The sequence below is a fragment of the Amborella trichopoda genome, chromosome 5, assembly GCF_054954075.1.
Source record: "Amborella trichopoda isolate Santa Cruz 75 chromosome 5, AtrichopodaSantaCruz75HAP2 v2.0, whole genome shotgun sequence".
NCBI classification, from domain to species: Eukaryota; Viridiplantae; Streptophyta; class Magnoliopsida; order Amborellales; family Amborellaceae; genus Amborella; species Amborella trichopoda.
Genome location: NC_142340.1, coordinates 9,956,141 through 9,975,455, shown reverse-complemented (window position 1 = coordinate 9,975,455; position 19,315 = coordinate 9,956,141). Strand labels below are relative to the sequence as shown.

The 19,315-nt window shown below is 35.6% G+C and overlaps 1 protein-coding gene across 7 annotated transcripts in view; it reads left to right on the top strand.

Moving 5' to 3' along the window:
- The first annotated feature begins 6,378 nt into the window (after positions 1 to 6,378).
- LOC18443678 (RNA methyltransferase family protein) overlaps positions 6,379 to 19,315 on the top strand; it is a 35,677-nt gene continuing 22,740 nt past the window's right edge. For 6 of the 7 annotated variants that reach the window (XM_088867403.1, XM_088867407.1, XM_088867404.1 and 3 more), the window contains exons 1-4: positions 6,379 to 6,849; positions 8,340 to 8,582; positions 13,305 to 13,469; positions 16,435 to 16,544. In XM_088867403.1, the coding sequence (XP_088723529.1) occupies positions 6,523 to 6,849; positions 8,340 to 8,582; positions 13,305 to 13,469; positions 16,435 to 16,544 (845 nt within the window). In that variant the 5' untranslated portion in view covers positions 6,379 to 6,522. Of the gene's footprint in view, positions 6,850 to 8,339; positions 8,583 to 13,015; positions 13,470 to 16,434; positions 16,545 to 19,315 lie in introns of all 7 variants that reach the window. The other variant, XM_088867405.1, reaches the window with a different exon arrangement.

Sequence of the window (19,315 nt, the reverse complement as noted above, 5' to 3'; positions counted from 1 at the left end):
GTTCCATCTAAAAATAATGAAAACTAAAGGTCCAAATGTTTTCTTACTATAATTGTTACTTTTATTGTTTAAAAGTTATTTATTTTTTCATATTCATGATCTCTATGTTAGGGATTACATATACTTAAAAATTAAGTCCGAAAGTCTATCTCAAAATAAGATTTATTTAAAGGCCCAAATTTCTACATATGCGGGTTTGGCCGCATAGAAACCGGGTTTCTATATGGCCAAACTCGTATATGTAGAAATACGGGCCTCTTAATAAATCTATTTTTTAGATAAAACACTTACTTGCATCCATTTTTGAACCGCATAAGTAGAAATGCAGTCGAGCCCACATGAAACAATTTTCCATTGAAAAAAACTTTATATACTTCATTGAGCACGTGTGCGTGCTCCCTCATGAGCATAGTTTACTTATGCTCCTTGGGTTAGATTATCTATTTTGAAGGATTTTGTAATTTGAAATTTTGGGAACCACTCCTTAATTACTATAGATTTATTCTTAAAAAATAAATATAGAATTTGAATTTTTTAACACTTAGATTTTATCATGTAAAAATTGGATGATCTCTATTCAATCTCTAGACTCTTTTTTTTTTCAAGTGCACAAATGATAAAGTTATGGTTTTTTTTTTTTTTAAGGATATGATCTCGAGCATAGTGTATTTTGTTTTATAAGTTAAAATATTTGTATGAGTATTTTGGCTATTTATTATCTTTTATTTTTTTGAAAATTTTTTAGGTGTTTGGTTGTTGGAAATATGGACATACTAAATTTGAACGTAATCTGATGTATCAAATAACGGTTAATTAAAATTATATTTTATGCTTTCAAAAGTGTAACTTAAATGTAAATATAAAATATATGAGACTATATTTTAATTTTTTATATATATATATATATATATATATATATATATATAAAGAGAGAGAGAAAAAATCTTCATATTTCAAATGGGTTGGTTGTGAAAGTGTCATTGATTAGAATCACAGTTACAAATAAAAAAAAAATTATCGAACATTGTGACTCACCTCCAAACCATCCAATTTGACATCTAGTCGCTAGGAGTAATTGTGACCTCATTGTAACAAAGATAAATTGTCTCATGGTATGCAATACAATCCTCCTTAACTAGTATTACTAGTGAACTATGTCACAATTTCTCACGATTAAAAATGTCATTTACATTGCTCGATCAATCATGGTATTTAGAGGCACAAATCTGAGATTCCAATCTCACTGTAACCTATCTTCAGTCATAGTTTTCATTCTATCGTCTTACCCACTTTCAATACTTAAAACTTGATTTCTATAAAATTTATTGATGCATAGATGCTAAACCTACTTACCTAATGCTCACGATGCCTTCAAACCTCCCATTCGCAGGCCTTCTCAAGCTCTGAGCAATAGCTTACTCCAAGGTAGTAGCTACTCTCACTGTGGTTCTAGAGAGAGAAAGCGTGAGGGCAATCTATCTTTGTTAGATATATTTGTTTGACCCCAATGTTAAAATATACACTTTATTGATTTTTATGAATAATAATAAATAAATAATAATAATAAATAAAATTGAAAACACACTGTAGATATTTTTTTTAACTCAATTAACATAGGGCATCAATTTTGGTGAGATGCTTAGATCTAGGCTTTAGAATATTTTTCACTTTTCTAAATTTTTAGATGGCTTTATATCATTAGATGAGCAATGTTAAAAAATGAAAAAATAATTGTGAGTTCATACATGCCTAGATTTTGAAATTCACCAAATTGATGGTTCAGATTCATTGTTGGAGGGGGACTCATTTTGACCATATCTCGGATGCAAATTGAATTTTACATAATTGGGATGAAGTGTGTGCAATTTTTTGTGACTTACAAGTGCTACAAATATGATTTTTAAAATTGTGATTTGATTATATTACAATGACATGGTGATATGAAATCACTCTCCTATATCAAATGATGTAAATATCGTGGTACTCTTGTCATTATGTAAATGCCTATTTAGGTGTAAAATTATCAAAGTTCTTCTAATTATTAAATCTTCCCAATATTGAACATGGGCAAATTGGGGATGTATTAACATTTTTTTAAGACTTGCCTACTTGAAATAAAAATTTAAAAGTAAACTCTTAAATATAATTTGTGATCATTTGACCCTATGATTTTGTAACATATTTTGCATGACGAAATATGCAAATTACTTAGAATTATGTAATTTGAAGGGAAACATCTTCAAGTTTGAAACTTGCCATTAGTGAAAAGACTGCAACGGATATCTTAGGCTTTAGATTTAATTTGATCAAAAGAAATCTTGGTAATTTATAGCTTGGATTAATTCCAGCAAAAAATCTAATTGTTTGAAGAAAAAAGTTACCAAATACAATATTCTCGTACTCGTGAAACTTACATAGACTCCTCCTATATTTGTAAAAATTTTCAAAAAATAAATAATCCAACATATATAGGATGCGCTTTCTTTAAGCACTGAGCTTCATGCAAACAAAGCAAAGCTTCACCTCAAATATTCTTTCAAAAAGCACTTTTGGTATTGAAAATCTCGAAGATGGCTTTAAATCAAATTCCAATACCGTTTATGAATTTTAAAGCTGAAAAATGGTACATATCATGTAGATTTATGGACACTATTTTTAAGGCAAAATTATAGTCTACATAATGTGTTACAATATTGTTTACAGCCAATTCCATTCTCTCGATTTTCCACTATAACCAAGTATACACTATTTTTAGGGTTTCAAATCCCAAAATTTTTCACAACTATAATGGTCAAAGCCGAGATGATTGATCTAAAGGTTTTGCATATCCATAACTGCAATTTTCAGCGAGTTTTGAGGTAAGGATTTATTTATTTTGATAGGATGCAGCCCTATGAACATATTTTTGACGACACAATTCCTTTCTTAACCTCCATTAAAAAATGAGTCAATAGGAGGTCGATCATCAAAACATAAACATGACTTGAATGGTTGGTCCATCTCTCTCCTTCACGGTTAAATCCGACGGTAATGATATGACAACATCCCATAATGTTAATGACGATCACAGTACGCTTCTCCTTTTTAACTGCATGATTGCCACTCCAAAGAGCCAGAATTACTCTCGAACCATTTAGCAGCAGAGCTAACAAGAAGATGCATAGAGCTTATTAATCAGCAGCCACAATTGGTTTCCATTGCTAAACAACTCACCATTGTTAGAAAAACTGGGTGATCCAACCACTAACCGTCCGGTTAGAAGTGGTGGTTCTGGTTTTGGGCGGTTTTGGTGATCGATCGGTATTTAAAAATAAAAAAATAAAAAAAATGTATTTAAATTCTAAAAAATAAGAAAATTGGTTTGAAATGCATCTTTTAATATTCTTACATTATGGTAAAGATTAAAAACTGTTTTTGTCATTAATACCCACTTTAATTCAAAATTTGATTTGTTAAAATCTAGTTTTTCATTAATTTTCAATTTCTTTTGAATGTGTTTGGTTTAAATCATTCTTTATATGTTTTTCATATTTTAGTAGATATATACATTTTTTTTGTATTTCCAACACTTTTTGACCGCCCGGTTAGAAGTGGCAGGTTTTAGTTTTGGGCAGTTTTGGTGATCGACAGGTATTTAAAAAAAAAAATCAAAAAAATAATTTAAAATTCTAAAAAATAAGAAAATTGGTTTGAAATGCATCTTTTAATATTCTTTACATTATGGAAAAAATTTAAAATTGTTTTTGTCATTAATACCCACTTTAATTTAAAAATTAATTTGTTAAAATCTATTTTTTTCATTAATTTTCAATTTCATTCGAATGTGTTCGGTTAAAATCATTCTTTATATGTTTTTCATATTTTAGTAGATATTTTTTTTTTTTGTATTTCCAATACTTTTTGACCGCCCGGGACTTGCCCAGTTAGAACGGTTTAACCGACAGGTTTACCGGTTAGACCGATTAAACTGCTTCTGGGCTCATGTCCGGTTAATTGTTCCGGTTCGATCCAACGAACACTGCAGCTGACCTGTGGCCGCTTCTCTCTCAAATTTCATTGCTCACGGTCCATGTCATTTTCAGAAGAGGTTTCCTTGGTTTCTGCAAAAGAAGCTCCCCCTGCTTCTCCTCCTCCTTATCCTTCTTTCTGGTGAGAGGTTCATTGGCGTATCTCTCTGTAACTATGCCGAGGTTTGTTTGAAATCATATTTACGATTGCTTGATGCTTTGTTATCATGATTTAGCTGCTTTCATATGAGCAATGAAATGCTTGATTGTTGTTATTGGTACTTGTGGTTTTGATTGTGAATTTTAGTTATAGTTTTTCTTGTGTTTTCTCATTGTTTATTTTGTTGAAGAGTCTGCATTATTGAATAGGATCTTGATCATTCTGCTATCAACATTGTTCGATTTGAAAGCTTCTATTTTCATTCAAGATGATGATGATGATAATGATGATGATAATAATAAACCACTTAGAGATCGACTTAGAGGTCACATAAGGGAACACTTATCTATGGAAGGTTTTCGGGATGCCTTTTGTATTTGTTTTGGTAGTAATGGAGTACGTTCTTTTTGTTGGAAGATCAAGCTCATGTCTCTTAGGTGAAGATTATTTGAAAGTTAGAACTCATGACGTCGTGTTGTGCCACCCAAACCACCTGTGCTTTGAACTCATGACATCGTGTTGTGCCACCCAAACTACCTATGCTTTGAGCCCATTCCTATGCACTTTACTTCTATAGTATAAAGTCATAACCTTATAAAAACTTTTTTCCTTAAGATACGGTCTGGCTTATATAAGCCACGTACTTTAACCATCAAAGTACATCTTCAAACCCTTTTGTAATAAGACTTAAAATATGTTTTTACTCCTAATTATGGAATTTAAAATTAAAAAAAGATACAAATAAAATACTGAAACAGAGGTCCCAATAATATATTATAATAATAAACTTTTTTTTTTCTTCTCATATCCATATGTTTCGAGGTTGAGATGATCAAATAGGTAGTTTTCCAATATCGAAACAACATTTTCTACTTATTTTTGAGGTGTCCCTCACTTCTATAGCATACACCTTAGATTGATTGTTTTGATATCTAAAATTTCCCCCATAAAAGAATCAATATCCAAGGAAAAGATTTTTATAAGGGCGAGGCCCAAAACAATCAAATTAATGTGCACCTCAAAATTTTCACTAAAAGAAGTTGTTTGGATACCAAAAAATCCTCAAATTGGTCATCTCGAGCTCAAGATGCATGAACATGAGAAAAAATGGATTTTCAATATTGAACATAGTGCATCTTGTAATTTATTTTCGGATCGTTAATTTCCAAGATTTTAAAGTGTTCATAGATATGCTCAATCTACACTATTTTTGAAGGTTTAAATTTTATAATTAGAGATGAAAATAAAATTTCAGGCTATCATAAAAATTTCCAATATTGAAATAACATCTTTCAACACTATTTGACGGTGCGCCTTATGTTGATTGCTTAAAGCCTCTGCCTTATACAAACCACACTTAAAATCCAATACTTAAAATCCAATGCATATACTGAGCAAGTATCTATTTGTGAAGGATGGGTTTCTATGAGTTGGCCAACTCATAAGTACACATGTGGGCCCCCACTAAAATTCATTTAAATGATTTATTTATTTATTTTATTTTTATTTTTTTACATTCATCATCTAAGCCAAGGTGATCATAAACACGAAAAGAAAAATAAAATTTTAAATTAAAAGATAATTTTTTAGCTTTTTTTTATACACCGTTCATATCTTATTTATGGACAATATATTTTATATAACATCCATCTTTAGGGTAAATGTCTGTAAGTCATCGACTCTTGTGGCCGTTCACTCATGAAATAGTCCTTGGAATGGGGTTTCTAAGCCGACTCATATGTACATATGCAGCCCCCACTAAAATTAATTTTAGATATTTGTTTTTTTAATTTTTAATTTTTTTGTTTGTAGATTCCTCATCGATGATCATAAATATGGAAAGAAAAATAAAATTGTAAAATTTAAAATAGATTTTTTTTAGTATTTTTTTTATTAGGATGAGTGAGTGAATAGGAGGCGGACCATCCAAAACATAAACATGATTAAAATGGTTGGTCCAATCTCCCTCCAGCACCGTTAAATCCCATATTTGTCGTTTATGATCCTCATGATCATCGATGATCCTAAATATGAAAAGAAAAATAAATTTGTAAAATTTAAAATAGAATTTTTTTAGTATTTTTTTATGCACCTTTCATCTATGAACAATACACTTTATAACCGTCCATCTTTAGGATGAGTCAGTGAAAAAGAGGCGGACCATCCAAAACATAAACACGATTATAATGGTTGGTCCAATCTCCTTCCATCACCGTTAAATCTCATATTTGACGGTTATGATGCTCATGACTACAGCCCATGGTCATGAAGATCACAGTACACTTCTCCTGTTAATTACATGATTGCCATTCCAGAAGCAGAGTTAACAAGAAGCAGCTCAGAGCTTCTTTATCAATGGCGACCATTGGTTTCCATCGCTTAACAACTCGGCTATGGCCGCCTCCTCTTAGGTCTCCTCTCTCTCGACTTCATTGCGCTTGCTCCTTCTCATTTTCAGAGGAGGCTTCGTCAGTTTCTGCAAAAGAAGCTGCTTCTTCCTCTTCTCCATCTTTTTTCCCTAAAAGAGGCCAGCAATTGGAGCTTGTTTGTGAAACCCTAGCTTTTAAGGGGATAGGGGTGTGCAAGGTATTGGAAACTGGTTTTGTGGTGATGTGTAATGGTGCTCTTCCTGGTGAGAGGTTCATTGGGCGTGTCTCTCGAAAGAAGGGAAACTATGCTGAGGTTTGGTTGATATTATATTTTTAGTGTTTTATGATTTGTTATTATGAAGTAGTTACTTTAATGTGAGTAATGCAATGCTTGATTGCTGTTTATTTTTGGGTAATTCAGTGGGGTAGACAGGTCCCTACCCTTTTTTTCAATAGATTAGGGAGTTACATTTTGAAGGTGTTAATTGGAGGTTTCAGCGGTAGGAATGGATACCACGATGTGGTAACTGCCCATGGGGATGCTACCACCACGAGACCCCAGCCCCTTTCCTACTTGATTGCTGTTTATTTGTATTCGTATTTTTCATTTTAGTTTGGGTTTTCTTTCTATGGTTACTCATTGTTTATTTTGTTGAAGAATTTGAAGTTTAGAACTATCTGAAGAGGCTTCTGTTCCATTCAAACTTTTGATGATGATAAGAACAATAATAACAATAAGAATAATAGAACAGTGATTGTAGTAATAGTAGATACCAATCATTTCTCAGGCAATATTATTAGTACATTTTATTTTTTAATATCAGAAAAAAAATGTTTTATTGCTTTCGGCATAATCGCGGTTATTTGTTATATTTTATTCTTAAAACTCTTATGTGCATGTATATCCCACTTGCATTTATCTTTTAATGTCTTGTGCTTGACTCATTATATTATTTAATCTTAAGAAACATGCAAATGCTACATTGATACCATACTTGGTTTTAAGTTATAATTTTAGGTGATTACTGATGCTTCTACTATAATTTCTTCATCTACAGTTGTTAATTTTGAAATTTTGGCTAGTGATATAGAATGGCAAACTTTTTTTACTTTTTTCTTCTCCCCGTTGTACTCTGAGCACCCGCCTTGTGGGTTGCTGTTTTACCACCTCTAGTGGTTTTGTATTCAATTTCGTTCAATTTAACAGTTAATTAGTTTCAAAAAAAGAAAAAGAAAAAAAGATATAGAGTTGCAAACTGACTTCGTAAACAGTGAGCAGTTTTAGTTTATTGCAAATCCATTCTTTGCTCTTGATTTGATTGTCACTTTCGATGGTAAGTGATTGATTATGGATTTTGTATTTATTTTAATGTCATGGAGAGCTTTTCATTGCAAACTCACTACACTAGAGATTGGGGTTGGGGTCATGGTGGTAGTACCACTTGTGCGCTAGCCAAGGTCTAGGCTTCCATTTTCACCTAACTCATTCAAAAACCACTAACGATTTCAAAAAAAGGGTAGGGGCTCGTCATCCCCACTGAATTACCCAAAAAAAAAACAGAACTCCACTATTTTTTTTAAAGTATTTCATATACGTTCAGCTCACTAGGATTTGTATAATACTTATATACAATGAACTTTTGGAGTTTTTCGGAAATCCATTACGTGCCATTTGTTTTATATTCACTTGCTCAATAATTTGCTTGATGAATTCCTTTATTAGATTCTGATGAGAGTTTTTCTTGTGCGTTAGTGTACTCATTCACATTGTTTGCATTTTGTTCTGTGTTGATGAATTTGTAGGTCAAAAAAGTGCAGACTGTCTCTCCTCATTGGGACATTGTAGATGCCCCATGTGAATACGCTGAGATTTGTGGAGGATGCAAGACACAAAACCTCTTATATGATGCACAGGTTAGAGCTAAAGAGCAACAAGTCCATGAGTTGATGATTCATGTGGGAAGGTTTCCTATTAGAGTGCCAGAATTTGCAAATGTCGTAAAACCCATTGTTCCATGTGATATTCAGTTTCATTACAGGAATAAGGTTAGTATGATCATCAATTGATTATAATCCTTCTGTATGGTTTGATTAAAAAGCTCTTTTAAATTTGTTTCAGGGTACTAGGAGCCCAGAATAAGTAATAAATTATTTATTTTTATTTATTTTGCACTGCTTTCAGTCAATCAGTTTTGCAAAGTCATAAGCTGACAACCCCCCCCCCCCCCCCCCCCCGGTCCCAAAAGAAGAAACAGTTTTATGTTTCTAAACCATGGATTATGCTTTTGATTGATTACTGCTCGAAAAGCTAATCAGTTTTCTTTTTGGGTAGATCAGTAGGGATTACAAGCCCCTACCCGTTTTGGAAAGAGTCAATTTTTTTGAAAGTGTTAGATAGAAATGGGGGCCGTGACCTTTTACTGTGGCTCATGTGGGACTATCACCACGAACCCAGCCCCATTCTCGCTTGAAAAGCTGACCTGTTGAGGTATTGGTGTAAGTTGAAGGGAAATTGCTAACTATACTGAGAAGAGTCATCATATTTTCATTACTGAACACATTAAGGTGGTGGTAAGTAATAAAGATAAGGAGTAAAGCCAAAGAGTAAAGGGAGCTTAACATTCTCAAAATCCTTATGCATCAAGAAGGGGCATCCAGAATTATTTCAAGCAGTGATCTAAAACTTCGACTCTGGTCAGGGCTTGCTAGGGTCTCAAGCCCGAGTCAGTGGTTCGACTTGTTCGAAGTCTCCTAGTTTCTGTACAATTTAACACAGCAAGTCCGGTCAGACTCAGGTGAGTCTGATGGTTTTTCATTCAAAGCCGATACCCTGCTGGGTCTGAGTGACTTGGGCAAGTCTGAGCTCGAGTCACTGTGTTTTTAAAGGCTGGCTTTACAAATCGTATTGAACAATTGTATGAGTATTGGGGAACAAGTTGGTAAACTGCAAGGAACAGGAACACGAGTCAAGGACACTGTGTAATCAAGAAGCTGATAGTCAACCTCAATGTGCTTGGTCATTCATGGAAGACAGGGCTCATTGCTGTCATGTTGACTTGAAGACCATGATCAGATCGTAGAAAGAGGACCCAAGCAATCTGATCAGCAGTGTGAGCCGACCATAGCTTCTGAATCTGTTCTGGCACTTGAACAAGGAAGTATTTATTGTTTTTGCTTTTCCAAAGGGATGAGAGGATCTTCAACAAAAAAAAGCTATTTTTCCTTTTTGTTTTTGATAATACAAATCCATATCTTGTGGTGGAGCACGGACCAGATCGATCAAATGCCTCATTTAACTCAACTGGAGACATAAGTTTGTCACCAAGAGGTCACGATTTTGGAATAAAGAAGGTTATGTAAGAGGAATAGAGGTATCATGAATCCCAATCTCGAACTAAATGCCTAATTTGAATTGACCAAACCAACGAGTCACCATCAACTGGATCTCAGCATGAAAGACAGTGTGTGCCAAAAGTCTATTATCTTGTTGTACAATTAGTTTCATTGAACGGTTAACTGATTACTTTGTAGTTGCAGAAACTAGCAGGAGGCATGCTTAACACTGAGCTCCATTGGAGGATCAACAGTTGTATCATCTTTGATACGGGGTTGAACAATAAAATTTTGATTATAGTTTGTTGTGAAATCGAAAAACCTTGGATTAGAAAGCAACCAAGAAAGCAATTAGGATATCCATATTTGTTCATTATGAACACCAAAATTATGTCAACATAGAGTGATTCTCGAAGAACCCCTTCATAGCCTCCTGGCTGGTTCCCCTGATAATGTGCTCAAAGGTCACATTCTTATTGTCACAAATGCCAAAGATCTCACCGAATATCACAACCAACATCCACAGAATAGGACTCTTTGTGATCCCAACTTATGACGTTGATACAATTCCGTTCTATTACTTATCATCTCCTTAAATGGAAGTAACAGACCTGAAGACCTGTAAGCAATGAAGAAGCTCTGCTAATGTAAAACCACATATCCTCGATGTGTCTGATGGCTTCTAAACTTCCTGCCTCTGTCATCTTTAAAAATCACATCTGTACCCGCTGCTTCTTGCTTACCCCATGAACATTAATCAAAATTTAACTTCGTAGCACCCTCCACCAAAGCAAGCAAAGTTAGGCTATATAAGGCAGGACCTAATAAGGCCAAAATCTTCCGATCCTTGTCTAAGTCAATGGCCTTGAAACCCTCATAAGATCACCATATTCCTAATCCTCACCCTGAGAACCAACTTGTGCACCCTTTGATCCCTAAAAATATGAGCATTCTGCTTTTCCTAATTCACCAAATGGCCATAATGCTCAATTGCCAGATCACTCTGCCTGTAGGTGTGATTTCCATGAGAAACACCTCAATATAGGGCCCTCTAGTGTAGCTGGGTCACCCTTTGCTTGTCCAAGAGGTTAATAACATACACCCATATGGTCAAACCATACTATAGTGAATAAAAGGTGGCTTGCCATTTCCTCCTCAGCTTGCCATAAAATATACATATTGGGAATCTGCATACCACACCTTCCAAGGTGGTCAACCGTCAATGTACTTCCGGAGCACGCCAACCATCTAAACTCTGGGTGGAGCCTGGACACTTCAAGAAACCCTCAAATGAGATAAGTGGCCATCATCACCTAATATAATCTTATAAGAGGGAGTCTAGCAGTAGACCATCCTTGACTTTTCCAACTCCTCACCCACCAATCCACCCCTTGCACATAAATATCTTCCAATTCAGACAATAATCTTGCTAACTCTCCCATCTCATCATCTCGAAGATCCCTGCCAAGATCAAGCACCATGTCACCCGATCCCCCAACCTCTGAAAACAATCAATCACCCAGGCATTGGGTTACTAGCTAGTGTTCCAAAAAACGCTGGGCAGACCTAGGTTAAAAAGGGGGCAAATGGTGTCCAGTAATTGTGTTTTAGGTACATATTTTGTACAAAATATGCATAGTCATGCATTCTTTATAATCCAAACAAAAAAACCCAAAAAATACCCCACCCAATGGTATTTTTTCACCTAGTTGGGCACAGTCTTCTGGGCGCTCGCCCAGGTACCCTAGGCGCCTGCCTAGGCGGGTACTAGGCGGGCACCCCATCCAGTTCTGGGCGGTGTGCCTAGGCCCCCCATCCTGCCTAGGCGCTGGGTGGACCGCTTTTTGAATCAATGTTAGTAGCAATCCTCAATAGTGCCAGATATCTAGTCCCCAGTGCCTGCCTCATCCTCAATCACAAACCTAAAATTTCTAGAAAAGTGATCATACACTCCATAGTTTGCATGCCAAATTACTAAACCCTGAGGGTGCATTGGGAAAACAAGCATGGCTGTGATGTCCAGTATAAAAGGTCATGGCCTTAGATGATGTGGGAACAAACATGGCTGAATCATGATCACCTTCAACAAACCATTGCGTGATCACATGTGCACCAAACTTCTTAAACCGGCTCCAGTGGCCCCATTCGAGATTATAAGCTGCTTTCAGTAAGCAGAAGATGGAGGGTTCGTCTTAAGGTTGAATAATTTGAGGCTCTTCCGAGGTCTGTGGGTTTGTTTGAGTAGCTTGAGATTTAGTTCATGTGATGAGGGTGTTCAGGAACTTTTTCTTGGTCTGCTGATTATTATTAACAACACTCTCAATGGCATCAACTGGCTGCTTAGTGAATCTCTGTGTTCTTGGTGTATGGGTAGTATATGACATGAAAATTTTACATGGTTGCACCCAATAATCATACCACCCAACATAATGTGAATTGCAATTCTTATATTAATTACCCAACATAATGTGCATTGCGATTATTATATGGAAAAAGTTTATATAGGGTGTAGAATTGCAGATGCACCTCAAAAATCCATCGGAAAAGGTTGTTTTAATGTTAAAAAGTCTTCTAATTCATCATCTCGACATCGAGATATATGAATATGAAAAAAAAAGATTGAGTCCCAGAAATAGTTCATCTTGCAACACCTTATCTAGACCGTCCATTTTCAAGATTTTCATACGTTTATAGATCTACTTGATATTTAACTATTTTTGGAGTTTTAAAATTTTATAATTAGATATGAAAATAGATTTTGAGATAATCCTGAGAATGTTTTACACCAAAATTCCATGTTATGATAAAATTTGGAGGTGCGCCTTAATTGGATTGTTTCAGGTTGCAACCTTATAGAACCACACCCTTCTTATATTAATTCATGCACATCCACTTGTTTAATGGATTCAACAAATGAGTTTTTTTTATTGATATAATCATTTCAAATGTTAAATTGTTGAAACTTTGTGCAAGTTAACTGATTAAAAAAAAATGTTGAAATTCTGTGCCAAATTTTTATTGTATTTACCAAATTTTTGTGAATATTGTTTCTAGAGCATTATTGTTGCTCCATTCCAACTGCATAGAATTTTTTTTAATTATGTATGTTCTAATGCAAATAACTAGGAAATTTTTTTTTATTGCAGCATTCCAGTTCGTTACTAATGCCTGTGCTGTGCCAATGTCTGGTGACGATACTTTAACATTTTTTGATTCTATGTATGGGAAGGTTATCTGTCATTTTTGAGATTGGCTTGCAAGATTGCAAATAAGCCATGCTACTATTTTTATGTGGGGTGTTATCATAAGTTCCTTAAGGCATATTAATTTGGACATGTTAAAATTAAGTTGTACCTGGAACAAAGTGAATTAAAATTTTATAGTGTTGCTGCAGCTTAATAATAATACAATTTATTTATTTTTCTTGTTTTGCAGATGGAATTCTCATTTGGAACAAAGAAATGGCTCCCTCGAGCCCTTTTTCATGAGGAAGACAATTGCAATGGTAATGGCTATGCATTGGGACTGCATGCTCCAGGCTTTTTTGATAAGGTTCTTCATATTGAGAAATGCTTATTGCAAAGTGAAGCTGCCAATAAGGTACAAGGGATGTAATACTTGTCCAGCTAGGATGTCAAAGTAGTGATTCTAAACTAGAATTATTATCTTAAATTGCCTATCATATTCTAGGTTCTTTTTTATTATTTTCTTGTGAGTATAAGTAAAGTAAAGTATGCAAGCACGGAGTAAAACATAGCCTTTAACTTTAAATAATCTGATTATTTGTGATCAATGAGAAAGTGAAGATTATAAACTCTGTTTTCTAATGTTTTAAATAAATGCAGAGTTTGGGTTATACCTGGTCTACGCTGATTCCTCCCACATTGCTTCTTAAAACTGTTCAATTTCAGTGGAATATTGCACAAAGATCTACTGTGAGACTTTTGGACTTTCTCTGTAGCATTAATGAGTTGATGCATTGGAGCACATTAAAATTTCAGTTTTCTCTAAATCCCACAGAGGTACAATTAAACTAGATTTTCCATCGTTCCTACCAGTTGGGTGATGTGTCAGTCTGTAAAGACATATGACATCAGAACATTGAAAAAGTTCGAGTTTCTGCTGGATTTCTAGTGGTTAGAATGTTAGGTTATGAGCGCCACTCTCGATGGTCTTGATCTCACATCCAACTTACCGATGTGAAAAGAAAAAGAGAAGGGTAAATTTGTGCAATCCCAGATTCATATTCACTTAATTTTTAACCAGATCAATTCATGAATTGAACACATATAAACATGAAACGTGAAGATTCTGCTAATTGGAGTCGCAGATAATTTTTATGCTGAATTCCTGATAATGATGCTACTTTCTGCTCAACCTCAACAAATGCTATTATTAGATTGAGCTTTCTTCTCTAGCCTTCCCCACAATACAAAATTCGCTTCTATCATTATTGATTATTTCAAGCAGTGCTATCAGATTCACTTCGCTTGCGCTAATGTCTTCAGCTTCATCCCCTAGACCAAATTGAAGTAAATCATTTGGAAAGCATCATAAACATACCTGATGTGTTCCAAAATATTGGAAATATGCCTGGATTGTTCTAAATTTTTATGGAAAATATATCCAAAATATTGAAATATGTTTTTGAAAAATCTAATTGTACTTCAACTTTTTTTGGAATCTTTTTTTTTATATATGCACCCCAAGACTTCCCTCAAATTGGCCAATGAGCCAATCTACTTCCCTTTCCTGGTCAAAATGAAGAGCTCTACTAAGAAATCTGATAGAATTGGTTTGAATACTTGAATTCCAATCAAATCTGCTGATAATGAGGTTATCTTGTACCTATATGCTTATGATTATGCTTTGAAAGTTTGATTTTTTTCTTATGGCCAGATGTTTTATTGTGTGATCAGAACTAGGTTGAAACTCCTGATCTGGCATACTGATTTTAGATGGCCTTTTGTCTTAATCATAACCCCATCATTTCTGTGGTACTTTTTCTTATTCATAGGTTGCCATTTAAAACCACTGTAACTAGACTTGAATGTTATTGTGAGTCCCAAATATGCACCACTTTTGGAACTTGTAATTGAACCTGAGTGACCATTCTGGTCTGAATTTCACTTACCTGGGTGCTGGCATCAAGTATACCTAGGCTTGCTGTATAATATCCAGCTTTAAATAAGATCCAAGTGGAACATCAGTTCCCCATTTCATAGCTTTCACCACCTCCCAATACTTTTAGTCCTCACTTTGGTGATTCTAATATCAGTCTTTGCTAGATTCACTTTTTGATAAAGAACTTGTGTTATAGTTGGGGACATCTTTGTCCGCATTCAATGCAAACATCACTTGTGTTATTGTTGTGGACATGTGTGTCCGCATTCAATGCAAACATCCACATCGGAAACAACACCCTGAAATTGGCCTTGCTGACATGATACATTTGCATGTCATTTGATCGAGTAAAGGCAGGCCTTATTAAGTAACTTTTTTTACCTAGTGACATTCCAAAGAAAGGGTAAGTAGAATCATCATATGCATGTTGTGTCACTGGTGTGTTGACCTGTACAAAGAACCAGGCACATCTGTCTAAGTTACATAGTCAACCAAACTCAAAGCATTTCAAACATAAAATGAAATGTTACCCTTCTTCCACTTATTGGCAACTAAAGATGATTGTGTCATCCGATATCCACGTAGATACATTTGCATGTCATTTGATAGAAGAAAGGGAGGCCTTATCATGTAACTTTTGTTTCCTAGTGACATTCCAAGGAAAGGATAAGTAGAAGCATCAGACGCACATTGTGTCACTGGTGTGTAACATCTGTCCAAGTTACATAGTCAGCCAAACTCAAAGCATTTCAGACATAAAATGGAATGTTACCCTTCTTCCACTGATTGGCAACTAAAGATGATTGTGTCATCTAGATATCCACGTATTGCATTTGTGAGATAGGCTGCATCCTAGGATAAAGATGAAAGGCTTATATTTATCAAAAATCTGATCACCTGTGTTATAGTTTCTTGTCTCTTCTTGTCTATTTCACCTCTATGTCGATTGCTATTATAGTTACCATTATTATTGCTATTATCATTAATATTTTTGTGGGGAGCTGCAGTCATGAACGGAAGATGTAATTGACAGTGAAGTGGTTTTGGGTTTCAAAATGCACACAATTGTTTTTGTAATGCCTGCATTATTTATTTATTTATTTTTTCTGTTTTTAGTGATATGGCATCATATATATCCTTACAAGGTTGCGATCCTTTGTGCAAGGATATATATTTTCATGTTGGGCATGATTACTTCTACCATACCTCCTATATTTTGAAAGCACTGAGTTTGTTTAGGATCATCTTCCCGCATTGTCAATCCTTGTTCAAGTCTTGATGACTTGATACTAAGAATTCTGTTTACATGGATGCACATTCCTTTTTCTACTAGGACTTGGCAATCTCTTTCATGCTTGATTAGCAAATTTGCTTGAATGCCATTAATTGCTCAAACACATGGCCATGCATTTTAATATTGATTCTACTTGCTTCGTGTTAGGTTCTTGCAACAATTCAGGAATCTTGGCGAGATCCTCTTCTAGGGCTTACACCCTATGATGTCCATACACATAAAGGGTTTCTTAAACATCTCATGATAAGATTAGGCAGGTTAGTGGGTTGAGAACCATTTAATGGAAGTCTTTATTAACATTTTGGCTTTCTCTGGAATTGAGTTACTTGTGGCCGATATATTTAATCTGCATATTCCCATGTATGAATTGTCACTTTTGTATAAGCGTGTCATGTGTGAATGATTGATTTTATTCCGAATGAGGTTTATGATATGGACAATAGGGAATGACTAATGTGCATCAAAACTAGTATGATAACTCAGTCTACCAATCGATAGTTTGATACTATAGTTGTCAAAACATCACATGATATGGTTACTAGCATCCTTGTGAACCAAAGGGGCACATGTGGATCCCTAACCATGAGTCTCATATGGTCTCAATCATGAGACGTGCAACTTAGATAGGCTTATTGTCACCCTAGCATGTGGCAGATTGCTCTTAATGTGCTTCTCTCTGACACTGGCCTCAAAGATCCTTACATCAGTAGCATATGAATTGGGTATTGTCGTATTGATTGGGTCTAGGTTTAGGGTGTAATGGAGGTCACGAGTTGATAACAAAAAAATGAGACCACAAGCATAACATGATCCATCTGTAATGCTATCACTTACCATTGTGCATGGCATGTTAAAATGATGCCTCGAGATGCTGACATGCCATGTTATGTTATCACTTTAAGATCTTGTTGGTGGGGAACTTAGAAGTTGGGTAAAGCTGCATTCTTCTCCGCTTGAAAAGTTAAAGTTGGGTAGGGCTGCATTCTTCTCGGCTTCACCTCTCAATTTTTCAGTGCTCTCTCCCCTATGATTGAATTTCTTGATTTGGTTGCTAAAATCCAAGCATTGAATGGCCCTGCCTAGGGGCTGTGAGAGGAAGCAATGGCTGGGCCAAGTCTGACAGGGAAGAGTGAAAACAGACTGCCAGCAACATCCTTAACAAAGGCCAGAATCCTACCTCCAACTCCGTGACTTTTACCATTAACGCCATTACAATGGATATTTCTCATCCTATCACCTACCTCATCAGCCTTACTATCCCATCCTGTATACAGCTTGGTTAAGCCCTTGCCCGCATAGCCTGACCACATATAAACCCAACTCATTTTCTGAAAACGGCCTCTCACCCTTATTGTCAAAAACTCTATCAGTAGTACCTCCAACCTGAATGCCCAATACAAACCCTAAAAAAGAACAAACTCAGTATCACCAAGGACTTCAAATACCCAACCTTGATCACACCCCCATTTCAAAAACAAGGATGTAACACTAGCTATAAGAACAGTAAGCCGGCCATTATGGTAGAGGCATCCATCTTTGGGGAGATAGTTTCTTCTCAGATCTACCAGTGCTTCCAGAGGATGGCACTTGCCAACTCAAATTTCCTATTGATTTCTGGACAACAGAGACATCATCTTCTCTTTTCCATCTGAGGTATTTGCCAATCATGTTCTCTCTTGTGGAGCTTGTGGCTTAAGAGGCACCATGATAATCCTCCATAGATGGAACCTGGAGATTTCAAGCTTCTTGAAATAATGCAAGCAGATTTGGATCAAAGCCTCTGGTATTTCATTGCGTGCCTGGAATATAGGTGGTAGGAAATGCTTGCTGTCAAACAGTTAAGTTTGAGTGTTTGACTGGGAGTCCATAGGAGGAGATTGGTTTGGGGATGTCTGGATAATCTATTGAGATCTGGCGTGGTTTTCATTTGTGCAAAAAAAAATCCTAGATTACAGCTCTACTGAGGGAGTTGTATACATTTATCCAAAACAATCCCCAAAATCCAAGTGGAAGATATTTTTACTTGCTTTTAGACAGAGGGAAAGATGTGGCTCCTTTTTTATGGTTCTTCAAGAGAAAGATCAATGGTCCTCTTTTGCTATTTTTACATTTAGAGAGAGGTTCTGCGTAGATAAGCCATTTAATTCCTTGTTTCCTGTTGTTCTTATGGCTTGCATGTGGAAGGGGAAGAAATCCATTAGTAAAAAGGGAAGGTGGGGTGGAGGAAAATAGATTTGATGAGGGAGGAGCGGGGAAAGAATAGGGTCGCAAGCATCCCAAATGAGGATGGGGGGAAGGGACCCACTGAGGAATTGATTTTAAGAAAAAATTCAATTTTATCCATGTCATAACTGCCCCCATGATTATAAGATGAAGGTCAATTATGTCTTTTGCTCATGGTGAAGGATAAGAGCTAGCACCAAATATAATGTATGTTAGTATGCCCATATTAAAAATCTAAATTAATAGGCGTGGCTTGTCCCATCCTGAATAAACCTTAGTCTGGTGGTGTTGGCCCTGGCCCGAGGCCGGTTCCGCTTCAGGGCCGGGCATTAGTGGTTTGTGCTGGTTTTGAGCTTGTCCAGCGAGTCCTGATTAGTAATTGGGCAACGGGCCAAGCTGGCCCAATAACTTAATAAGGCTGACCCGGGTTGGGGCTGAAACCAACCCTACAACGAATGTCTGAGGTTTAGGATCTATTAAATCTTAATTCAAAGAGATATTTTGCTAAACTGGTGCAGGAGCATATTAGTAGAGAACTGTTTTAAGACTAATTTGAGGTTGTTTTGACTTGTTTGGGTAAGTTGTTAGGTTAGGAGATGTTTCCTATTTCAAATAGTGGCTGGACACTAATTTTATATTTCTGTTATAGGAGTTTTTTGGGGGTTTATGCTACCTGAATTCAGACTGTTTTTTAGTTAGATAATGAATTGTTCAGGTTCATCATCCAGATGACTTGTTTAGGGTTGTTATGGGTGGATATATATGCCATTTGGCGGAAGTCACAACAGTCCTTTTGTTGCATGAT